Below are 26,780 nucleotides of genomic sequence, written 5' to 3' on the forward strand. Positions count from 1 at the left end.
CATTTTGCAGTTTTAACTTTGGGAATGACTAAATCCGGAAAATGTCGAGCTAAGCTAACAAGACGGTGTGTAATGTGTGATATTGAAGATGAAAACGCTAGAGCTTAGTAGCCTTCCTTTGACAGGATTTTAAGGCCAGGCAGATCTTAAAATTGGTCGTTTTAAAATCTGGAAGCGAGTGCAGAAGTTTAAGAGCAGGTGTGAAGTGGGCATTCTGGGAAATTAAGATGCGCATGAGTGGCTGAGTTCTGAATCCTTTGTAGCCTTTCAGTTGCATATATTGGGGATGTCCACAGTACATCGCATTTCTTTACTCATGGTGTGATGTAGATCTATATTGTGCTAGCTGTTTTTAGATTTATATTTGTAATCATCTTAGATTTTAGACTTCATTTACATCATCCTTTTCCATTTTAGTGATGTTTTTGATTTAATGTGTTTTTATTGGGGTCTACTGGCCCCGAGGTGTCACTTTTACCACATTCATTCTTCTCGCCTCCCACACAGGAGCTAATGTTGAGGGAATACTACATTTCCAAGTAACACTAGCCAGCGTGCAGCCTTTCAGATGTTTCAGACAGCCTGTTATTGGCTGTTTGAGCCTGGTTTGGTCAGATATACTGTCCAGCTGTTGCTCAGCTCGCTTTTGCCAAACTCCCTTCTTGTGACTGGGCCCTTATCTTTGTGGTGCCCCCTCTCATCAAACATTACCCACTTTTCTTGGTTTCTAAACAAAAATATGGGAGACATTACTCACCATATTCATATTTCTGGTGCTTGTATCTGCTTGGATTCACGTGCTCTGCATAGTCCAACATCTGGTGGTAGTCACAGAGTATTAAAAGATTTGTTTTCGAAAGTCAAAAATGGACTTCGACAGGGCGTGTTAGTAATACTATCCCTAGTGTGACGTGTACTGTACCCATGGTCCTTAATGCGTCAAGGTCCCTCAGATTGTTTGTTTCTGACATGAGGTTGCATGAAGTGTAGCGCGAGTACAGATGTGATAAAGCAGAAACAGTGAAAACCTAGAAAAACATCTATGCACCTTCTACTCCAGTAGGGGAGGCAGGGTGGGCGCATGTGAATCTAAGCAGATAAAAGCACCAGAAATACAATTACCGTGAGTATGTATGCCTTCTGCAGCCTGTGGATCTGCTTAGATCACACACTCTGCACAGATTAGCAAGCTGTATCTGGAGAAGGAGGTGGGAAGTGAGAAGGTACAGGGGCAAAAAGATGTTTTAGAACCACTTGTGCCACCTGTGAATCTGCTTTAGAGTGAGTGTCAATGCAAAAATGCTGTGTGAAAGTATGGATGGAACTCCATGTAGCAGCTTTGCAAATGGCGTCTAGAGGAACATTTGCCATGAAGGCTAAGGTAGCTCCTGTGCCTCTAGTAGAGTGAGACCTGGGAGTGGAAGGTAAAATTCTTTTGGATAGCGAATAGCAGAGCTGTATGCACTGGAATATTGATTTGGAGATGGTGTTATTTAATATATGATTACCCTCTCTACCAGGTGCTATGGAAACAAAGAGATGGTCTGTTTTCCTTAGAGGTTTAGTTTTGTTCACATAGTACAAGACCGCCCTCCGTACAGCAAGTGTGTGGAGGCTCCTTTTGGATGGATGGATTTTGAAAGAAGGTAGGAAGTTCTATAGATTGATGAACATGGAACTTTAGGATGAACTCAGGTGAAAACCTAGGGTGTGTTCTGAGGACAACCTTGTGCTTGTGTATTTGGATGAAAGGGTCTTGTACAGACAAAGTCAGTAGCTCACTGACTTGTCTTATAGAGGTGATAGCTACTAGGAATGCAGCTGTGTAAGACAGATGTTTTAGGCTGGGCTTGTGCATATGCTCAAAAGGTGGACCCATGAGCTTTGAGAGCACGACATTAAGTTCCCAACCCGGAAGAGGGTTGAAAATTGGAGGGTATAGCCTTTTTACCCCTTCCATAAATGCTTTAATGACAGGAATTTTCCACCAGAACACCTTGGTTTGTGAAGTGGTATAAGCTGACAGGGCTGCCAGATGTACTTTAATGGAGTTGAACACTAGGCTGCAGTCTAGTAGGAAAAGCATGTAATGTAGAATGTTAGCTGGGGAGCATTCTATTGGATTCAGTGTTTGTGACCTGCACCATATCACAAATCTCTTCCACCTATTGAATAGCAGTGTCTGGTTTGGGGTTTACATGACTCCTTTAGGATATCCATACACCTTTGTGGAAGATTTAAGTGGCCAAATTCTATGACTTCAGGGGCCAGGCTGCCAAGTTCATAGATTGAGAGCGCGGATGGAGGGATGCTCCTTTGTGTTGTGTTAGCATGTTGTACAAGCACGGGAGCTTGGTTGGGTCGCACATCGCCAGTTTGAGCAGATGTGGAAACCAAGGTTGTCTCGCCCACATAGGAGCAACCAGGATTGGAGTCACTTGTTCGTGGTGCATCTTGTGCACTATTTTGCTGAGGACTGGTGTCGGGAAAAGCGTAAGCATTTTTTCCTGACCAATTCATCCACACGGGGTTCCCCTTGGACCCTGTTTGGGGAAACCTGGACATGAAGTCTGGGCATTGAGCGTTTTGGCTTGTGGCAAACAACTCTAATGTGGGTGACCCCATTGTGAGAATATTCCGTCGAGGATATCTTTGTAGAGTTGTCTAGGGGAGGAGTGGTCCAAAATACCCCCCTCCTTGCCTACATCTCCACCCCGGGTGAGGGCCATGGCTCATCGGGCGTTCCCTCCTACCACCAGGGCCCAGGTGGTGGATGGCTCACCTGCTGAAGACATTGCCCGCAGGTATTAAATTTAGCTAGGCCTCAGAAACCATTTTCTGTCTGCTAAAGATGGTGTGAGCTCAGCGCGCTGCAGCGCGGCCCCCTCCTTCAGAGAGTTTCAGTCCTCCCTGTCTCCGCAGCACCATGGTAGATCCGCTGCAAGCCCGTTCCCACGAACAAGACGGGCATGATCTAGCGTAATACATTAACATTGTAACAGTTCACCTTCCGCAGTGTATCACTGCTCCCACAATGACCCGGTCAGCAAGGCCTGGGCGATGGGAAGATCTGTAGAATGGTCATCTGCTGGAAGCAGACAGGTACCCAAATATGAATGTAAGAAACCACTCTTAACATATGTATCCTCTCCATACAACCACTCTTACTAAAGAAATTTGTGAAATTGTGCAATTATCGTACATGACACCAGCCGTGACGGACCCACACCGCTGCAGGGGTGTGCAAATGTTAGAAGCATTCTCGGGGGATTATTCTTCATAAGTATCACTGAAAGCCACACGCCCCGCGGTCCCACTCCACAAATGAACTGATGCTGCTACGGTACACAAGAAAACGAATGGAACCATACCACAGGCACATGTGAAGAGTGTGCGAGAATGCACTCGTCACACGTGTATGGCTAAGCCCCTCACGTGCCACCTCCGCCACGTACAGTGGCGAGTTACTTTCTATGTACTCCACCAACCCCCAATACTACCTCACTTACTGCAAATGTATATGCATATAACTAAATACTGTAGTTGCTAAAACATAGCGTACGGATAAGGTGCTCAGACTGAGTATAATCGAAACACATCCAGCAAAGTTTAAATGCATGTTTCAAAATGATTTTGAATAAGTATTATAGAGTGTTCAAATGTTTGTGATGTTTTTACCTAAAATCGGCAACACACGAGGGAGATACCTTTGTGAAATGAATGCAAGGCCGTTCCCCTCCCACCCTGTGAAGGCTGCCAAGACATGAGAGCAGAGGCCCGCGCTGCGCTACTCTGCCTCCCCCAACCAGACTGGAGCCGCTTCAAAGATTTGGAGCCCCCTCTGCAGCACCCAAGGCCACGGCCCGCCACCCGCATTATTTACAGCATGGCAGTAAACCTCTACCTGAACACACACTTCTAAAGGCACCCCCTCGTAAACCCCATAGCCCACCGGATCATCTTAGACTTATGGCCCTGTGCAATCAGGACACCCAATACTTTGACAACACACAGCGGAACATCCATAACAACTTCTAACAAGGCAGAAAGACCTGTACCGCCCGCCCCAGGCCCTGGAGCTTAGCCCCTCGACCTATAGCCCCGGTCAACAGGACACTGGTAACCATGTCCTGACGTATTACCTCCAGACCCCTCCCAAGGTACATTTCTCCTGTGTTGCATTAACCTGTAGAATAACCTATTGGAAGATTTACTAAAGAAGATAATATTGAAATGACTGAATGACTGCGGTGTGCATGGCTTAGGGCAAATAAGTCAGGAAAAGACATTCATCTCTGACACTGGCCGCGATGGCACAACAACACCGCCCGGATGAACTCTGCCAACCTGCCAGGCCCTGCCCAACCCACGAGGCTGCCCAGTGACGTTCTCCAGCCACGGCCAACCGCATTGCAGCAGCACCTATAGTTAGTCGTCGCCACCCAATCCCATTGGACTTGTGCCCCCTATAGTGTGTAGGTTTTTATGATGTTTTTTGTAAATATATACGCCTGTCTTTGCTATTGTCAGACAGAGCGCTCTCGGAGTTTGCAGAGTTCTTTGCATGCCGTATTCTCGTTGATAAACTCCCATTTAAGCTCACCCGCACTCTGTCTTGGCCTTATTCCCAGTTTGGGAGAGTCCTTCATTGTCTCTCATTGCGGGGAGGATCGTGCTGGCTGGGGACGCGTGCCTTCAGTGGTGACCCCGAAAGCGTGATCATTATTATTATCATTTTCCTAACATTACCGTCCCCTTTTGGCACGAGAATCTCCGGTCGAAAAGGGATACGCACGGTGAGCCCGCTCCGGGAGGCTGCCCGCCAACGGCGACCGGTACACTAAGAAATGCGCACTCAATAGAGAAAGGGTACGGGATCCCGGTTGAAAAATCCCCTTTGAGTACCGCTCGCCGGAGCCGGGGCTGACTGTTGAGCTGACGGCAACACTGCCTGGACGGACCCAGTCTCGGAGACTATCGGTTCAAGACGGGCACGTGAGTATTGAGTGCGAGCGATTGTAAAGGGAGTGGGGGAAGAAGTGTAGGACAGGGAACGAAGAGGGGGTACGCAGATCTACTAAGGATCATCCTAAAATTTTCCTTGCTTTTTCTTTGCATATGGCCATTAGGATTAAGAGGTGAATAAGAGATAAAAGTGACGGGAACCTAGCTCCGAAAGGGGGTGGAAGGCGGCGCCTCATAGTGCTATCTTGACTAGTACTGGGAATATATGAAGAAGTGGAATATAAGATAAAAGTGTTCAGCAAAAGGGGGCACTGCGAATATATTAGTGATCGCTATTACTTCTTTCTTTTCTTTTTCTTTAGGGTTAGGGGGAAAATAAACAGTGAGATTAACGCAGACTTAAGGAGAAAGTAAGAGTCCTACTAGAAAAGGGAAGAGCAGACCTATATATATATATATATCTTCAAAGCACTGAAAAAACGTCAGGCTGGGTGAGTAGCACTCTTCATAGTTTTGAAAATAAATAAAGTCCGGACATCCAAGTTGAAAAATAAAATATATATATTCCTTTATTGGTGCCTTGCAAAGTGGCACAATGTAGTTAAAAAGCCATAGAAATAAGGCTCTCCCAAAGTGCAAAAAATGTGCGCGTTTGGAACGTTAACGCGTTTCGCGGCTTTCCTCGCCGCTTGATCACAACAATTCGTTCCTAGTCAACCATAGAGTTTTAAACCATTAGGCAGAGCGGACGGCAATCTTTGTGCCGACATAGAAAGGGGACTCCACTTCAAAACTCAGCCCAATCGAAGCTAACTGATGGCGGCCATCTTAGTGTGGTTAGTACTACACTAGTCTGATGGTTGTGCATGCCACTTCCATCTAATTGGAGTGGTATTCTCCTTAACTGTGTCTAGTTAGAGTTTGAAACTAAATATGCTTCAAACTCAATGTTGGTCCGCCGCGGTCTGCCTCGGAGAGTGAGAGTTTCCCCGTGGAGCCCCGTTATGTGTCAAAGGCCTATTACAAATCCAATGCATGTATTGTCTAGCCTCAGTCTTATGGCTCAAGTGCCTCTCTGCATAAAAAGTACTTAGTGCAGTAGCAAAATGCAATATACAATAAAGTGCATCAGTCTTAGAAAGTGCAAGCATCGCTGTAAAGTGCAAAGTGCGGGTATATTCAATAATACAACAACATCTGTTAGTAATCTAAACATTCTCAGCCCGGGTAATAAAGCATTAAATCTCATCATTGAGATGTCTCGGTCGAATGCTGGGATCGTTTATAAAGTGCATAGTGCCAGTAACATGTTGGTCTACACCCAACTCTTTAAAGTACGGTAGTCCCTAAGAGTTGCACCGATCTTGTTGAAATACAGCAATCAGTGTAAAATACATTGTATAAGCATACTTGCTGATGCATGATGCCAGGCTAAGACTCTTTCAATTTGTGCGAGGTCCTACCATATTGTCTATTTCGACACAATCCCTTGACAATTATTGATTCAGGCTCTGCATTAACAGTTATATGTCAAACTCTGGTTTCTAAAACAGGGGGAGGGCGCAACTACCTCCCACACATGTGTAAACAAAATTGAATAAAAGAGCAAAAGACAATCACCTAAAGGTTAAAATCGTATCCTGTACGAATTAAAACAATGTGGAGTTGTAGTTAAGAAATATATTTTAAAAATATTTTAAAAATATATTAAACAGTCTCCAAAGGGCGGGGCTGATAACCAGCATTCTTGTTCATTCCTAACCACTCGCCCTAAATTCCACAAAGGAGATATGAGAATCCTACATTTTTTCTTTTCATTATGCTTTCTTCAAACACTGGAGAAAATATAAGAAAAGAATTTATTTAATATATATATATACGCATCCATAGATCCAAGTAAGACGGACAGGGACAGCCGGCTAGGGAGGAAAGGGAGGACGGCGTGAATTGTGAATAGAGTGTTACCAAGAAGTGTGTGCACCACGCATGTGTCAGAAGACAATTTGATGTTGTGAATGTGTAAAACGGTTATAAATGTATAGTAGTTAAATGGTCATGGTAAGTGTGACCGGATAAAAACTTTTTGAAGACAACGTTGATACAGTGAAGTGAGTGGGTACCTTTTTGATTTCCGGGTTGATGATGTCAAAATAGATGATGGGTTGCTCTTGCATGTGCCCCCCAAAGAGAATATAGTAGAAACTGTGTACAGCCAGTCTTGTATTGTGCAGGCAGGGGGGGGGGGAGAGCCCAAAGGAGCCCAATATTGAATGCGAAGTAGAAAACGAAAAATAATATTGATAATACATTTACATTATAGTTGCAGACACACAGAGACACACAAGCACTAGGAGGGCGCAGAGATGGGGGCTGAAACACCCCTATCACATATTTGTAAGAATCTCCCAGGGTACGCGGAGCGGATTAAGAAATATCACGACCAATGGATAACCGAGTTGAAGGGAGAGGGGTTGCCCCAGATATGGCCCGAGGGAGGGTCGTTTGATAAAAGTGTTCTGGATATGGTGGCCACATGCATTTGTTTGAAGTACAAGGGGAAGCAGTTGCAAAATAGGAGGGAAATATTAGATCTCTGGAGGTTATTTGAAGAGATACCACCGCCTAAAACACCAGCATTAAATCCTGATCTCCCGTCCACCACAGACAACCCACTAATGATACAGAAAGATGTTAAAGAATTGTCAAGTGTAGCGCCACCAGTAGAGGTAATAAGTTTGTACCCGATATTAAACAAGCCTGTGCCCGCAGAAGGATACAGTGACCCCACATATGTGCCTCCCCCGACAGCTACTACACCCCACCGGCCCACGGCACCCCCACCATATGAAAGTACGAGAGAGCGAGGCCAGGCGAGTACACAAAGGGTGGACATAGAGAAACTCACAGATGATTTACAGTCAAGACTCTCAATAGCAAAAGATGAGCTCTCGAGGATAAAAGACATGTGTGGACAAACAGCCCTTAATACGGCTAGATCAGGGCGCACGTCTAGAGCGCCAGGTGAAAATAGAAAGCCTGAAGAGGGGTGGAAAAAAGGTGAGATACTGTTCAGAATTGAAGAAGAACCGACACGAATAATTGAAATAGGGACACGGGAGGGAGATACTGACAATGAAGAAAGGCCTATGGAGGACAGAGAGGAATTGCTATGTGACATAAGGGACGAGTTAGAAGAAAGCGACAGGTTGAGCATGGCAATGGGAGGGGGAAGCGAGGGGGGGGATGGTACGTGTTCAATGAGAACACTGGATGATGAGTGGACGGGGCGATTAAGGAACAGAGTGGGGAAAATGGCATCACTGGGAACCTCAGCAGCAAGAACGGGTGCAGAGGCAACGACAAAAGGAAGGCTACAGCTCCCATTGATACATAGGGGAGGAGGGAGGCCTAACTACATCCCATGGGCTCAGATGGATAAAGCCAATTTATTAAAGCTATTGCCCCCGTTATCAGGAGGGGCAAGTAAGTGGATATACGCCTTTGAGAAACACACTGCCGGGGTACCCCTAGCTATAGGAGATGTGAAGAGTTTGCTCGTATCAGCAGTGGGCGATCAGGCTGAAAGAGTATGGGTTAAAGCCGGTTTCCCGGGAGTAACATTAGACTGTGACCGCCATGATGGGGCCTCCTTTAACACAGTGCGAGCCAGGGTGTGGGATGCCTTACGCGAAACATTCCCAGATACACCAGACTTACAGTCAGTGATGCAGTGTACAATGAATGACGGGGAGGAGGCTATGGATTACATTTTTCGGGTCCAAGAGATGTGGAGAGCAGAAACGGGCACGCCCTGGTATCAATCGACATCTTTATTTTACTTCATTATAAAGAGAGGGCTCCCAAAGGAAGTGCAGAAGGCGCTCGACAAGATAGCAGGTATTGAAGCAAAGGGATGGCCAGAGATTCAGAGTATAATAGTACACCATTGTAAACGAATCAAGGAGAGGGAGAAGGAGGTGGCGCAGAAAAGATTGGCAGACGAGGCGAAGTTAGTACAGACAAAGTTGGTGAAGGTTGCAGCAGCAGTAGCCGCGCTCCCACACAGCAGGGAGGGAGATGATGAGGAGGAGGGGCTGGTAGCACTACAAGGAAGGGTGGCAACTAATTGGGCGGGAATAGGACAGCGGCAGTGGAATGAGCAGGAGCAAGGCGGAGGTCCGCAGTGGCAAGAGTGGACCCCTCGAGGGGGACGAGGTGGGTACAGGGGCCGAAGAGGAGGTGGATCAGGGTACAGGGGAATGGGAGGAAATGGATGGCAAGGTCCTAGAGGTGCGCAAGGAAGTTGCTGGAACTGCGGGAAATGGGGGCATTACTCTAGAGAGTGCAGAAGCAGACCCAACAACGGGTTCCAAGAGGTAGAACAATATGGCCATCCCCACCCGGGAAGCCCATATGGTCTTCCAATGGGACAACAGCAACTAAGAAACCCAGGCCAAGGTAATGCTGGTCAGCAACAGGGACCCCAGTATAGAACACAGAACCACCCACAAAACAATGACAGTATGCAATACACGCCAGGTAACCCTTTCGCGACAACAGCAAACGGGGCCCCCGCACCAGTATCTTACAACAGCATGTCAGTGATTTCAGGAAGTGTCTTTAATGAGGGGGGGGCGATGAGACACCCCGCATAGGACAGCCCACAAAGAACACTTGCATGTCCAGTTCTATCTACCACCTACAATGCAGCAGAGGAAACATTGGTAGGGGCGCAGATAGGAGACAAGCAGTTCATATTCATGGTTGATTCGGGAGCGGAGAAATCATGTATCAGAGAGGGCCGGTTCCCGTTATCTAACCGGAAGTTAGAGACGCAGGGGTTCTCTGGGGCTATAATTGAAGTTCCTTACACAGAAGCTTTGGACGTAACAGTGGGGGGTAAAACTGTGAAGGCACCCTTACTGTATTACGAACATTCCCCAATAAATTTGTTAGGAAGGGATCTCCTGAGTAAATAACATGACTATATCATTTACCGAGAGAGGAATAGTGTGTTCTACACCCGGGATATGCCCATTGCGTGCGATGTTGGTAGTGCAAGCCTACACAACCACACAGGAAATACGAGGACTGCCACAAAATGAGGAAATGTTTATTGAAGGGCTAAAGACTTTGGCCCTCATAATTCCAGAACTAAGAAGAATGGACTGGAGGATTCCAGCGGAGTTCCTCTTCCGCCCCATAGTGTGTCCCAAAGCAGCACCAGGATCAGTGGTATCATTGGACTTGCACGCTGTACAGGTATCAGCGAAAAGGATCGCTGTGATTGGAGTAGACAGGGAAGGATGTGAGTGGCGCACAGTGCTGTGTACAAACGCCAACATCGCCCTACGAGAGGTAACAGATGAGGATCTCTTTTCAGACACAGAAGTGGATGGTGAGATAGTGATGGAAATAGCGATGCCCTGTGACATCTTGATTCAAGCCAGGGAAACCCCCGTCCAATTGATGGCAGTGGTAGGAGCACCGCCGTCCTTTTTTGATGACGACATGAGGCTCGTACCAAACAATTTATGGACAACAGGCCCCCATGATGTAGGGCTGTTGCACGGAGTACAACCTGTGGTAAAAAAACTAAAGCAAGGAGCAATTTTACCCCGAGTTAAACAGTATCCATTGTCCCGTGAAGCTGAAGAAGGGATAAAAGAAACAATAAATGCACTACTAGCACAAGAGATAATAGTGCCTTCAAACTCCCCATGTAACACATGTATTTATCCAATCAAAAAAGCGAAAGGAGGGTCTTGGAGGATGATACAGGACTTACGCCCCCTCAATGATGTAATTCAGAAAGAGTCCCTCTAGTCCCGAACCCTGCATCAATACTATGCAGCATCCCGAAAGTGGCATCACATTTCACAGTAGTAGACTTGAAAAACGCATTTTTCTCAATACCACTGGCTGAAGAGAGTAGATACCTCACAGCATTCACACTGGGGGGTAAGAGATATGAACACTGCAGACTACCGCAAGGATACTGTGAGAGCCCGAGTATATTCAACCGCATATTGCATGAAGACTTGGGAAACCTATCAGTTGAGAGTACGATTATTCAGTACGTAGACGATTTATTAGTGTGTGCACATGACGAGGTAACATGCAGAAAGGATTCAACAACGCTCTTGACCCTACTGGCAGACAAGGGGTACAAGGTAGACAAGGAGAAGTTACAGTACTGCCTGACAGAGGTCTTATACTTGGGACAGCTCATATCAAAAGATGGAAAAAGAATAATTCCCGACAGGGTAGAAGCAATAAGATCAGTAGGAGAACCCACAACAGTGAAAGACATGCAGAAATTCTTGGGGATGTGCAACTATTGCCGAGCATGGATATTAGATTATGCAGCATACACGAGGCCCCTCCTACAAGCACTCAAGGAAGCACAACAGGAGAACAAAAAAATAGAATGGTCAGAAGAAATGAGCACATCATTTCAATCATTAAAAGAGCTAATTTCAAGCGCTCCAGTGCTAGCAAACCCTGACTATGGACGCGAATTTTACCTATTTTCACACTGCAAGGGAACGCTCACGACAGCTGTACTGACACAAAAGACGTCCTTAGGACACAAGCCATTGGCTTACTATAGTGGTACTTTGGATGCCGTGATGCAAGGCCATTTCGCGTGCGAACAATCACTCGCTGCAGCCGCGTTCGCGATTGAGAAAAGTGCCACAATAGTAATGGGTTGCCCTGTGACATTGTTTGTGGAACATTCATTATTTGCAATACTTGAGAGATCAAAAAGCACACTGACCACACAGCGAGCGACAGCCTACGAGATTATATTGTCTAGCACCAACATCCATATAGTGAGATGCCAGACAGTGAACCCCGCCACATTCATTACAGAAGCATGCACACTAGAGGACATGCAGAGCCATGATTGCGCAACCTACACAGGAGAAAGAGGGGAGGACACATTTGTGTGTGAGAACGCTCTAAGCGAGGGGGAAGTGTACTTTGTGGATGGGTCTGCATCAATTGACGTGGACACGGGAGAAAAACACGTTGGCATGGCAGTAGTGAGGTTAGAAGACGGTGAGTATGAAACACTAGTACAATACCGCCTCCCGTCACATTACTCTGCACAGGCAGCAGAACTGATTGCACTCATAGAAGCACTACATGCAGCAAAGGGTTGTGCAGTGACAATATACACAGACTCAGCTTACATGACGACAGTACATGGAGGTCTAGCAAGATGGGGGCGTAGGGGATTTCGACGGGCAGACGGAACACCAGTACAGCATGCAGAATTGTTGAAAGAGTTAATTGAGGCCCTACAAAACCCTACTGCAGTAGCAATAGTAAAGTGCCAAGCACATACATCCAACACAGACGTTGTGTCTTTGGGAAACGCGGCAGCGGACGCTGCCGCCAAGGAGGCTTCCTATTTTCAAAAATATGACGCAGGTGAGTACATGCTTCAGCATAAGAGAAACGAAGAGCCCCTAGCAGGGTACAACATGATGCCCATATTACAAATACTAGAATTGCAGGAAGGAGCTAGTGCAGAGGAAAAATTGATGTGGACAAATCGGGGGTGCAGCAAGTCGGGAACAGACCTGCTGTGGCGGCAAAATAACTCAGGGAAGGTGGTAATGCCAATACAGTTACTAGAAATTGCATTTCAACAGCTACACTTCTCCGCACATAATACCAAACAGCACATTGCAGCAGAAATACAGGAAGAATGGTTTGTGCCCTGTCTCCAGGAGCACGTATCTCGATTAGCAATGGAATGCACAACATGTCAGATCTACAATTCAGGAATGACACTACGCACACTCCGGGGAACAATTCCTAAACCCACTGGCCCATTCAGAGAACTGCATATAGATTACGCAGACATGGGGGAAAGGTGTAATGGCGCACGGTACATGATCGTGGTTGTGTGCCCATTCTCACGGTGGGTGGAAGCTGGACCATGTGCACGACCTGATGCCAAAAGCGCCGCCAAGTTCCTAGTGAGGGAAATATTCCCGCGCTGGGGAATTTGTGACGTGATTCGCTCAGACAATGGTACTCATTTTGTAAATGAACTTTTCAAGGAAGTAACTGCATTATTGGGAATAAAACACAAATTGTGTTCGATTTATCATCCTCAAAGTAATGGCGTAGTGGAAAAGATGAACGGACTACTAAAGGGCAGGTTATCAAAACTCTGCTTTTCACTTAAAAAAAACTGGATCTACTGTCTGCCCCTTGCACTATTTGAATTGAGAAATCAGCCAAGTAAAGATCACCATTTGTCCCCGCACGAAATCGTGACTGGGAGACGAATGCACACAGCACACTCCCCGCTGCGCGAACACTCAGATGCACACAGAAGCGCCGCAATATTAGGAGAAGAATTCATGGACTATTTGAAAAAACTAACAAGGGCAGCGCGCGTAATATCACGGCAGCTCTCCCCACCCTTCACTAGAGAGGAGGGAAACATAACAGGGTCTGTCACAGAACCTGAGCAGCAGCTACAGCTAATGCCAGGCGAACTAATCTATGTCAGGAGTTTTGTGCGTCGATGGAATGCACCACGGTTCCACGGCCCATATGAGGTAGTGTTCTGCACGCCCACAGCTGTAAAAGTGAAGGGCTTGCGGTACTGGATACACTTGACAGATGTGCGAAGAGCTTATAATAATGTGCAAGAGGAGGCAGATGAGGAGGCACAGACATTAACTGAACAAAATGTCTGAACATCGACTTGTGTGTGTGTGCGTCAGCAATGAACACGAATGGGAAAGTGACTGATGAAGTATTGTTGCATTTTCTTGATTATTTGTTTTTTGTTGTGTTTATCCCATTATGTGATTGATGAAATTATCCAATTATAACTTGTTAACACCCTTGTCTGTGAATTCCCCTCCCTACAACCCTACCCACCTCCATTTCCCGTCAACATATAACGGCCCTAATGGTGCCAACAAAATGTTTACATGCATGCACTTAATGCACTTTTATATCTCAAACAGGAACTACCATGGCATCTAACAGGCAGCCTGCAACGGATAGAATTAGCAGAATGAAAGAATTATTAAATGAGAGATGTAGATATTCGTATGAGTGCGGATTGTCTGTGTGTATTACGATGTTTTTTATGCTAATGTTTGGCCTGGTTACATATTGGTTTGTCGCGTTCATCTCTATCGAGATGAACGAAGGGGGAGGGATTAACAGCACTGGGATTAACAGCACCACTGGGACCAATGTAACTACAAGTGTCAATACGAGAGAAGGTGATTTTCTGGTATGGGATGGAACTAAACTTGTATGGGGTTATCACACCACACCACCCAATGCTGCCATATCAGAGAAGAAAGAGCCACAGGGTGGAATGCAAAACAACACAGTGTCTCCACCAGTGATGTATAGGTATAATGCTCGCAGCTTAAATGACCGAAATCCGTCTGCCATATCGTGGTTGTATGATACCCCCACCAGTCAACCTGCCCCCGTCTTAAAAAACCTGCAAGATAAACTCAGGGACGAGAAGGAAAAGATGATAGCAGCACACGAAATTTTATACGATGAATGGGCCGCGGGGGGCGGGAATGAGAAAGGGGGGTCTATTTTATCCTTCGCCCAGGGAGTTGGGAAGTACATGAGGAACAAGAACAACAGACGGAGGAGGGAAGCAGGGAGGAGAAAGTATGATGAGTACTATGGGCTAGGTTTAGATAAGATGGAAGACCCACGACCCCCCCACCAAACAAATAAATGGTATGCGGATATGAGTGCTACAGCTAAGCAAACAACAAACGAGAGCTGCTATGTCTACTCCCTCATTCCCCACGCTTCAGGTACACCAAAAGTATTGCTACCCAAAGAGTTGCCAATTATAGATGCCCAATGTCTCCTTCATCTCACGTTATGCAGGATTAAGAACACCTTCCAGGCACACGAAGTTACTTTTCAAATGCTGCAGAACGAGAAAACGTGCTATCCAAAGACGGCAGGGGTGATATGTTTGAAAGAACCGTTTTTTGCAATACAAGGGACACTTTTTTCTGATAACAAGTGGAAGGATGAAAAAGTAATGTGCAAGGCGGAAGCACTGAGAGGTGTGGCACCAGAGAAATTGCAGTGGATAGAAGAAACATGCACACCAGTATGGAAAGAACACATTTCAAAACTAACTTGGGTAACCGCCATCGAAAAACCTTTCAAACTACAGAGCCAAATAGACTATGAACTGTGTTTCAAAGGGGAGGGGAAGACCTCCATGGGAACAAACAAGAACTGTAACAAGACCCTCACCATCCCAGATCTGAGAAAAGGGACAGCGGCCCTTATGGACACGTACTGGGTATGCGGCAACCAGGCATACCTACATCTCCCCCCGTCGTGGAGTGGCAGCTGCTCAATGGCCACTCTACACTCAGCCCTAATGGTAATACCAGAAAGCCACATTGACGGGAACAACGAGACACCGGAACGCCGGCAACAGAGTGCAGCCCAGCCAACTGCGGAGTCGCAAATGTACGTCCTATCTTCCGGAAGCAAGGGAAAAGTGCTCACCCGTAACAGACGTGCGTCAAACTACATATCAAAGGAATCCTCAGAACTATTGGCCCAGATCCCAGATAGATATCGATTATTCAGCTCAGCAGAAACATTCTTTGCCTCACTGGTCTCAAGTGTCCAAGCAAGAGCAAATGCAAAATGGCTCCAGATAACACGCTGGGAACTGATTCAGCTGGCGAACGACACTGAAGAAGGGTTTAACGTAATCAAAGTGGAACTAAGGGCTTTGCGACTGATGACCATGCAAAACAGGTATGTCCTGGACCTGTTGACGGCGATGGATGGAGGTGTTTGCCGAAAAATCGGAAGTGCCTGCTGCACTTTCGTACCTTCCGAAGACGCAGAAAATGGTTCCCTGTCCCATGTGATCGAGGCAGTCCACAAGCTGGGAGAAAAAATGAAAATAGAAGGCGGAGCAGAAGAGAGTACATGGTTCGATAACATCTTCTCCTGGGTCCCCTCATGGCTTGGAACAACTGTGAAGTTTTTGATGCCAGCTGTGGTGTTCCTTCTTTTAATTTTTTGCCTGTGCCGGGTGGGCCTTCGATGTTGTGCTAACGCAGTACCTAATGGTGCAATGATGATGGTGACAATGGGCAACACCCGTGGGACAATACAAAACATGCAGGAAGTACAGGTCCAAACAGGAACAGATGACACACCAAGATATCAGCTAGTGCCTATCTATCACGACAAAGATATCATAGATAAAGCCTGGCACACCACCATTAGAGAGCCCCGTGTATTAGAATGGTACCAGGAGGTGTGGGTAGATTTGGCGGGAGATGGCGGATGTCTATACCTGACTTGTACCCCAGATGAATATGCCAGAAGAGGGGAAAGCTTAAGGGGGGTGTGCAGAGCATGGATGCCCATAAAAGGCACACCTGCATGGGACGAGGCAGTGATGGACGAAGTGGAGTGTAGAAGGTTGGAGGAGTTAAAGTATTCGTTACTTAAGTAACGAAAGGGGGGAAATGTAGGGGAGGAGTGGTCCAAAAGACCCCCCTCCTTGCCTACATCTCCACCCCGGGTGAGGGCCATGGCTCATCGGGCGTTCCCTCCTACCACCAGGGCCCAGGTGGTGGATGGCTCACCTGCTGAAGACATTGCCCACACGTATTAAATTTAGCTAGGCCTCAGAAACCATTTTCTGTCTGCTAAAGATGGTGTGAGCTCAGCGCGCTGCAGCGCGGCCCCCTCCTTCAGAGAGTTTCAGTCCTCCCTGTCTCCGCAGCACCATGGTAGATCCGCTGCAAGCCCGTTCCCACGAACAAGACGGGCATGATCTAGCGTAATACATTAACATTGTAACAGTTCACCTCCCGCAGTGTATCACTGCTCCCACAATGACCCGGTCAGCAAGGCCTGGGCGATGGGAAGATCTGTAGAATGGTCATCTGCTGGAAGCAGACAGGTACCCAAATATGAATGTAAGAAACCACTCTTAACATATGTATCCTCTCCATACAACCACTCTTACTAAAGAAATTTGTGAAATTGTGCAATTATCGTACATGACACCAGCCGTGACGGACCCACACCGCTGCAGGGGTGTGCAAATGTTAGAAGCATTCCCGGGGGATTATTCTTCATAAGTATCACTGAAAGCCACACGCCCCGCGGTCCCACTCCACAAATGAACTGATGCTGCTAGGGTACACAAGAAAACGAATGTAACCATACCACGGGCACTTGTGAAGAGTGTGCGAGAATGCACTCGTCACACGTGTATGTCTAAGCCCCTCACGTGCCACCTCCGCCACGTACAGTGGCGAGTTACTTTCTATGTACTCCACCAACCCCCAATACTACCTCACTTACTGCAAATGTATATGCATATACCTAAATACTGTAGTTGCTAAAACATAGCGTACGGATAAGGTGCTCAGACTGAGTATAATCGAAACACATCCAGCAAAGTTTAAATGCATGTTTCAAAATGATTTTGAATAAGTATTATAGAGTGTTCAAATGTTTGTGATGTTTTTACCTAAAATCGGCAACACACGAGGGAGATACCTTTGTGAAATGAATGCAAGGCCGTTCCCCTCCCACCCTGTGAAGGCTGCCAAGACATGAGAGCAGAGGCCCGCGCTGCGCTACTCTGCCTCCCCCAACCAGACTGGAGCCGCTTCAAAGATTTGGAGCCCCCTCTGCAGCACCCAAGGCCACGGCCCGCCACCCGCATTATTTACAGCATGGCAGTAAACCTCTACCTGAACACACACTTCTAAAGGCACCCCCTCGTAAACCCCATAGCCCACCGGATCATCTTAGACTTATGGCCCTGTGCAATCAGGACACCCAATACTTTGACAACACACAGCGGAACATCCATAACAACTTCTAACAAGGCAGAAAGACCTGTACCGCCCGCCCCAGGCCCTGGAGCTTAGCCCCTCGACCTATAGCCCCGGTCAACAGGACACTGGTAACCATGTCCTGACGTATTACCTCCAGACCCCTCACAAGGTACATTCCTCCTGTGTTGCATTAACCTGTAGAATAACCTATTGGAAGATTTACTAAAGAAGATAATATTGAAATGACTGAATGACTGCGGTGTGCATGGCCTAGGGCAAATAAGTCAGGAAAAGACATTCATCTCTGACACTGGCCGCGATGGCACAACAACACCGCCCGGATGAACTCTGCCAACCTGCCAGGCCCTGCCCAACCCACGAGGCTGCCCAGTGACGTTCTCCAGCCACGGCCAACCGCATCGCAGCAGCACCTATAGTTAGTCGTCGCCACCCAATCCCATTGGACTTGTGCCCCCTATAGTGTGTAGGTTTTTATGACGTTTTTTGTAAATATATACGCCTGTCTTTGCTATTGTCAGACAGAGCGCTCTCGGAGTTTGCAGAGTTCTTTGCATGCCGTATTCTCGTTGATAAACTACCATTTAAGCTCACCCGCACTCTGTCTTGGCCTTATTCCCAGTTTGGGAGAGTCCTTCATTGTCTCTCATTGCGGGGAGGATCGTGCTGGCTGGGGACGCGTGCCTTCAGTTGCCACTCATGTTCTTCTGGTAGAGGGTATCTGCTCAGAGTGTCTGCCAGAGAATTGAGTTCCTCGGGAACATGTTCAGAGGTTAGGAACGTGTTCCGCTTGAGTGCCCACTTACATATTTTTTGGGATAGCTTGGACAGACTTTGAGAGATAGCTTGGACAGACTGAGAGGGTGTCAATGTTTATGTAGAACATAGCAGTGGTACTGTCTGTGAGGATTTGCACTGTTTGACCCGTAAGATGTTGCTGAAAGGCTTGAAGAGCCTTGAGGACTGACAAAAGTTCCAGTAAATTGATGTGACTCTGGGCTGTAGCACGTGTCCAATGACTGTGCGCTGTGTAGTGAAGGAAGTGAACCCCCCATCCGGTGAGTGAGGCGTCTGTAGTTAGGATTCTTGTGCTGGTGGAACGCTGAAGGGTTCTCCTTTTAGCAGGTTGTCCCTGGACCACCAGCGAAGAGCCTGTACCAGGGTTAACGAAACAACCACTATATTGTCCCACTGACCGCTTGCCTGAGACCATTGTTTCGCTAACAATTCCTGCATTGGACAAATACTCAGGCACACGTGTGGAACCAAGTGAATGCATGAGGCCATCCCGAGCAAGCGCATTGCTTTGCATACAGTTATCTGGAGACCGGTCTTGTAGTGAGGTATCTGCAATAGCATGTTTTGTATTCTCTCGTTTAACAGGAAAGCCAACCCCTCTTTTGTCTTTAGAATTGCTCCCAGAAATTGTTTTATTTGGTTGGGGATTTGACTTGATTTCTTTTCGGTGATGGAGAAACCCAGATTGAAAAGAAGGTCTATTGTCTTTTGCGTGTTTTGTTTGCAAATTTGAGAGGATTCCCCAGTAATTAGCCAGTCGTCGAGATAAGAGTATACAGGAATTGACTTTATCCGCAGGTGTGATACTACTACTGCGAGCACCTTGTGAGTACTCTTGGCACTGAGGCGATGCCGAAGGGGAGTACTTTAAGCTGGTAGTGCACTCCGAGTATCTTGAAACGCAGATATTTCCTGTGCGCAGGGAGCATTGAAATATGAAAGTATGCATCTTTCGTACCCAATGTTGCCATGTAGTCCCCCTGTTTTAAGAGGGGAATTACTTCTTGAAGCGTGGTCATGCAAAACGTTTGGGGTTCGACATACTAGTTTGAAGGGTGCAGATCTAGTAATGGGAGCATGGAAAGGTCTTTCTTTGCCACAATGAAGTACGTTGACTAAATACCCTAGTTTACCTGATTTGCTGGAACAATCTCTATGGCGTCCTTCTACAGCAGTTCTTTTACTTCTTCTAACAGTATGCATTTCTCCTCTGCCGTCATTGTTCTCTGCCTTGGCGGGCGGTTGGGTGGTTTCTGTAACAGTTCAATACAATACCCACCTGCCGCGGTGGACAACATCCACTTGTCTGCATTATCCCCCTCCTATCTGGGGCTGAAGTGTGAAATTCGAGCTCCTACTGGAGTGGCATGGGAGGGCACCAGGTGAAGTTCTGCGTCTTCCTCTGGATCTTTTATTTCCTCTTTGAAAATCGGAAGAGGAAGATTGTCCTTACGATGGGATCCAAGATGAAGGCTGTCCGCCCTACGTGTATTCGAAAAAGCGTTGTTAACCTTGACCACAAAACTTTGTGGAGTTAGAGGAGCCCCGTTGTTCCCTCCCTGCTAAAGGTTCTGGGTAAGACAGTGACCTTGCAGATGCAAGCACACATGGTACCCTACCAGCTACTTTGAGATTATCAATGATGTGTCCATATCAACAGGGGCACGTAACCTACCATTATCAATGTCACAGAGAACCTTCTCCATAACCTTCGCCATGATGCTCAATCTATCCAATGCTTTCAACACTGTGACAGAGTCAAAGGGGATGGGAACTCCTATCAACCTGGGTAAGGAGGCTTACCAGTGGTTTGCCTGAGCCAGTCTGGTAAGGGAATTGGGGGGCAGGGAGCAGTCTCTGTTCCTTCAACATGTGCCTGGTTAGAATTACCATCAGCCCATGACAACTTTACCCTTTACTGCCCAGAGTCTTTGCTCTTTCATTTCAGGTGGTGAGGGAAAGCATCTGCAACTCAACGGCAACCGAGGCGGCAGCAGCCATCACAGCACGAGAAAATTGCTTGAGGCGAATCAGCAATCGAGACGCTCACCTGCCACATGCTTTGAACTGACATTGACTTTTGCTGCAGCGGGCCGCCATTGCGAGACATCGGTGTACCTACGTTCAAAGAGGGGTGGGACGTATGGGGCGCTTCATGATTTCCCATCTCTGTAACCCAACCCCTGGGGGAGAGCAGGACCGAAATTGGCTAGGGGAACCAGCTGACATGTAGAGTCATTGGAACAGGGGTGAGAGAGATGAAAAGGTACTGGGAAGAACAGGGATCTGTGGGTTTTTTGGGGAGCTTATGGGAGGAGGAGACAGACCGAGAGACCAAGCGGAGGAAGGACGGTGGAGTGGAGTGGAGTGTGGCCGAGCCTTTCAGCAGGAGTGTGCAAGGTGAGGTATTGGTTGATGAGAGAAAGTGGTACTTGGCCATGAGAGCACGTTTCTGGTGAGAAATGTGAGTGTCTGAGATTTAGCAGGAGTGCAGGGGAGTAAGGCTGAGTGAGATTGGTGATTGGGAGAGTAAAAGAAGGGTGGCTAGTAGAATAGTGGGAGTGGGTAGTAGTGGGAGAGGAGACTGGTGGATAGTAGAGAGTAGTGGACAGTAGATGGAGTAAAAGTAAGGTGAAGTAATATTGGAGGGACAGACAGAGGAAAAGAGAAGGGGAGAAATAGAGTGGGAGGAAGTGAAGAGTAGAAGAAAGGGAAAGGAAGAACAGAACATCAGGGCAAGGAGTACAAAAGCGTGCAAGGGAGAAGATAGAGTGAAACCTGGGTGGTTGGAAAGTACCAATCCTCATTGCAATTCTTATTGTGGGGTCCCAGGTTAGTAAACACCTAAAAGACCATGGAGGGGCTAAGATAGATAAGGTGGTTGCCTTTAGGCTTTCGACTATAGCCAGCAATGTTCTAGATTGTAGTGGTTACTGATCCCTAGTGACCAACTTGGGGATTAGGGAAGCCATGGCTAGAGTGGAAGTAGACCAGGGGAAGACGAGAGAGAGTGGGATGGAACTTAGCTGGACCCTCTTTAAATTAGTAATAAAAACCTGTGAACCATGTTTGGGAGACATTATGTTCTTGAGGCCATCTGTCACTACAGCCTTGACCATTCACTTATGATGAAACATTCGAGCGATGCGGAAAGGTTCCTCGAAGGGCTGCTACCTGTATTGCTTCAGTTTTGAGAAATATAACATTTATTAAATTATAAATATTAGCTTGTGCCTAGCCAATGCTGAACAAGTAAGCTGCCGTGTGCCGCAGGGATCCTGCGTATCCACCCATATGTTTAATATTTACTTAAAACCCTTGCATAACCTGCTTTTGAATCCAGTGTCTTATATCAACATTATGTTGATGATATGCAGATTGTGTTCAGCTTAGAAAATGATTAGTACAATAATCAGTGGAATTTCCAGAACATCTTCAGCTATGTTGAGGATTGGATGAGGGAGAAATGTGTAGACATCTTCTGAAAGATAATTATTTCATTACAGATGTAAATCTGCTCTTGGTCTAATGAAAAATGTCTTAACCAAGTGCGGGTTAAGAAACTTGATTTTTAAGCAATGTATGTCTCCCTGCATCTGTTCCTTGCATTGAAGTATTGTATAAACCAAGCAATGGCAACGTCAGTAGTTTGGTGGCTTTCATAGGCATTTACCAGTTACTGCCAGCATATGCCCACCTAGGTACTCACACAATTTGCCAGCGGCCGTCATTTTATCGCTGCTAGGTAGTACCATCAATGCAGTGCCTGGCAAATGACTATCCCGTGTCCCATAAAAGTGAAATATGTTGGCTAACTGGCAAAAAAAAAAAAAAACACTTCAGCTCTGTGACAAACAGGTACTGTGGAAAATAACGTTCTTCATGTTAACATATTAACTAGAGTAATGCCATTTGCAAAAGTATACTGTTTTGTGGGAATATATTAGCACATTGCTTCGTTTAGCCAATCAATCACTTAAATGTCATGAATTCTCCCATAGGATCCAGCTCCATCACTTGGGCCACTCCCTCAACCCACAGGAGGAGGAGTGCCAAAGTGTATTTTTTGCATTTCTTTACATTTCGATCAAGGAGAGCTCGTAAAGAAAAATGTGCAGCAGGAACAGGACAAGTAGTTGTTAGTGGATGGATTTGCCTGCCATGCCAGAAACTTAAAATGGAAAAGAAATGTAAACAGCATCTTAGTGTCAGTAAAATTAAATCATACCTGACATCTCCCTTATGTTTCCCTCGTAGCTCGCTGGACCTCAGAGTGTACAGTAACGCCGGCTCTCCTCCCACTGAGCAGAGTGGCACCAAAACAGCCGCACCAGCTTTCGAGGCGCGGTAAATACCTGTGGGTTCTTCCAGCATTCCTCGGCAACGCGTCTCGTTCTCAGGAGACATGCAATTCCAGGCCACGTCTCCATCGTTGGCTCCCTCTGTAGATGCTGGACTGGATAAAGCTGAAGCACACCACCTGGTGATGGCAGTGGGCTCAGGTCTCCAGGTGAAGCGGCAGACTGCACGCAGCATCCCCTTTGTGGCCGTTCTGGGAAGAGAAACACGAGAAGTTATCTTAAGAAATGTTCATCTACTGACAAGGATCGGTAACTTCCTGCAGATGTATTGGTAGGGAAGCACTTCTTTCTGGACACTACAACAATTAACAGAGTATCTCTGTGCTCATAAGCACTCAAATGAATAAGCAAAGGAGAGCCCTTGATTGAAGGGCACTCACAGGATTTACTAGAGCAACCCTAATCTTATCTATAACCACAAGAGACATTTGTTGATACACATATATTATGTAAGGTAAGCTTTCTACGAGGACTCAAATCTGGGAAACGACTTAGATATTTCTGGATATCCACATTTAGCAAGAGAGGAGAACTTTATTTCTAGACACATAGTGCTATTACCAGGAGAGCCCTTAGTTTCTGGGCACATACATTTATAAACAGAGGACCACATCTTCATGGGCATTTACAGTGATACGAATATGCTCTTACTCCTGGGCACTCACATGTAAAACCATGGGAGCCTTTTATTACTTTTTTGTGTGTGAGTTTTATTGGTTAATTAAACCTTTTAACACTTTAAAATACAACAATTGGTTATTACAAATATGTAAAACAATTCATTATCAAAGTTCAATTTACATACAGTCAACACTTCAATATATTAAAAAGTGAACACTTCATAGTAAAACAGATTTACATAATAAAACATACCTAATTTCCTATGATTGATCTCAATTCTTAATACATCAATAAAATCACATATAACTCCTATAATTGTCTAAAATGCGTACCTATTATTCATTATTGTGGTGTGTGTCCACTGAGAATCTTAGTTCATACCTCACTTCTCATAGTTAACCTTTTATCAATTACAGTCCACATATGATATAGGGTCAAATTAATTATCATACTTTCGCCCGAATAGAGGAAGGTCCATATTTGATCCGATTGGTAGTTCTCTGTTTTGTATCTTAGATTATGGAAACCTTTAACATGCACTTCCTTTAAGTTATTATATTTTGTGAGATGTCTAGGTGTCTCTATCTCCTCCCCACATAAGCGGCATATGTGCCTCTCATAGGCTATGTCCGTCCATGCTCCAATATGGGATAGTGTGAGTAGTAGCTCCAATCTAAGTAATAGGATGAATCTTCTTACACTGTGATCAAAATGGTTTGTGAAATACTTGCATGGGATATCAACTTGAAACCCCTGTTTAATGTACAATTTTCTTTGCATCCCCAATGTGGTCATGCGGTCATCCCAATCCCATGTATAAGCACATTTCACCAACTTGTTTTCATAGTCCAAAATGGGTACTGTATTCTGGTATACAAAATCTATGTCCCTAGAAAATCCAGCTACTTCCCTGACCCACTCATACAACAGGTTTTCAGGTTGGCAGTTCTGAACCAAGTCTTCATATTTTGTGAGAATGGAATCGCGAGAGATACTCTCACTTATCATTCAGATGAAAAATAGGCCCATAGCAATTTTACATTGTGTTTTCAGCAAGATCATTCTTTATTCACAATGAATGCCCTCACGTGTAGCATTTTCTTGGAAGGCTCAAGAGTCTTCTCCACAGTTTTCCCTCAATTTTGATTATCCACTCAGTCTCTTTCATGGAGTAAATTTCCAATTCATAGCAGAAACTGGGGATTGAACAGGTTTTATACATTTTTAGGAAGCCTTCTATGGAAAAACCACCTTTGTTCTTAATAAAGTTCAGTATTGCCAGTGACCTTTCCATTTTCACTGCTGTTTGTCTTTTTATTTCACTAATTTCCAGGGTATCCGATAGATACATTCCTAAATAGATATATGATCTTACTACCTCGATGTTCTCATTAGCCATCTTCCACCTCCATTCCAGATTTTTCCTCATTCCTGTTTGAATTGTCATTATTTTTGTTTTTGATGATTTATAAGCAAACTAGTGTTCCTGAATAGTTACATAACACATCTATGCTTCTTTGTAGTCCGATCAGAGTCTTATCTATTAGAAGGGTGTCATCTGTGTAAACCAGCCAACCAATATTTTGCTTTTCTATTTTAGGGGTTAAGTTATTGAATTTTTCTAATTGGTTACACATATCTAAAACATATAAGTTATATAAGGTCGGTGCCAGGGGGCAACACTGTTTTAATCCAAAGTTTGTTGCAATATTGTCACTCAAGGTCCCTTCTTGGTCCAACCTAATTTGCACTTAGCTGTCAGTGAGAATTCCCTAATGAAATAGAGTATCATGGGAGTCATATTCCACATTCTTAGTTTTCCCCATAGCAGGTCACGATCCCCTGTGTCAAAGGCCCCTTTGAAATCCACAAAATATATATATGTCCCTTCTTTTTTCTTTAGAGCTTCACGTATAATGTAAGACAATGTCCAGAGGTTAGATAAGACACCCATGTTTTTCGGGGAAAGAGCCTCAAAAACGATCAAGGATGGTAATGACTAGTACAGAGGCTGCTCTGTAGGAGTTCCCAGTGTAAACATGATTGATAATGACACTGAGCTACATTTAACTCTTAAGCAGTACAAGAAGAAAAACGAGCGAAATAAACAGAATTACCAGACAAAAATAATGGAGAGCCTTCCTGGGAGTCGGTCTCTGCCTAATAAAGAGAGTGCGGCAGAAGCTGTGGAGGTATCCTTAACCAAAAAGGAAAGGAAGAAACTAAAAAGGAGGTTGAAAAGTAAAAATAATGGCCTAGGTAACCTAAATGACTGGGTCATGAAACGTAATATGCCAACTGTCAACATCAGTCACGAGGAAGAGGAAGTATGTATGGATCAGGAGCAGTTAGGTACACTTGAAAGACTTCCATACTCTGCATCTAACAGTTTAAACCTGGTAGAGAGTGATAAGGTCGGAAGAACGCTCCTTACAAGTTAAACAACCTTCAAAAGGAATTAACTTGTAGCTCCATCTCTGTAACAGGGCCTTGCGAAATGGAACATCTGAATATTACTTCATTCTCAATCTCTGATATATTCCCAGAGAAGAACAATAATACCTTGGTATAAACCACGAAGGTGCGGAGGACAGTCCAAATGGGAGCCAGGTCAACTGCCACCCCTGTCCCTCTGAAAGGAATTGGAGGAAACGGTGCGGCTCGTACATGGAAACTGCTAAATTCGCATATCTAAGATCTATTTGCTACCCCCTGCTTGCAGAATGTCTTGCAGCAGTTGGATGCCCTCCACCTTGATGTGCCGATAAACAAGGAAAACAAATCGAGGGCTCTGAGATTTATCACAGGCCTTATTTTCTTTTTCCTCTGCACCAGTAAGAGATTGCTCACAAAGCCCTCCACTCCATAATGGACTCACCTGATGTCCACTTTTTTTAGAAGCTTCGAGAGTTACCCTGTTACCGCTAAACTCAGCTGATCACCACGAGACCACAGACGAGGACGACACCCAGCCGGGCACAGATAATATCCAGTACGATCCAAATCACAGACAACCTCCTCTTCCAACCGGGACCACACATTTCACGTTAATGGCTTGAGAAAAACCTTAAGGTTGAAACACGTGTTGGCACTAGAAAACACAAATTGCTTTTTTCCAAACCTGTGGAAGACTGTACAAACTAGAATGCATGCCACA

The 26,780-nt window shown here is 45.6% G+C and overlaps 1 protein-coding gene across 3 annotated transcripts in view; it reads right to left on the reverse strand.

Annotated features, from left to right (window-relative positions):
• NUDT8 (nudix hydrolase 8) overlaps positions 1 to 26,780 on the reverse strand; it is a 218,523-nt gene that overhangs the window by 183,429 nt on the left and 8,314 nt on the right. For all 3 annotated transcript variants that reach the window (XR_011281820.1, XM_069628917.1, XM_069628918.1), the window contains exon 2: positions 22,870 to 23,193. Coding sequence is in view for 2 of the 3 variants with exons in the window: in XM_069628917.1 (XP_069485018.1) it covers positions 22,870 to 23,177 (308 nt within the window). In the remaining variant the exon portion in view is untranslated. The remainder of the gene's footprint in view (positions 1 to 22,869; positions 23,194 to 26,780) is intronic.

This window comes from Ambystoma mexicanum, chromosome 12, assembly GCF_040938575.1.
Source record: "Ambystoma mexicanum isolate Mex_15411 chromosome 12, UKY_AmexF1_1, whole genome shotgun sequence".
In the NCBI taxonomy this organism is placed as follows: domain Eukaryota; kingdom Metazoa; phylum Chordata; class Amphibia; order Caudata; family Ambystomatidae; genus Ambystoma; species Ambystoma mexicanum.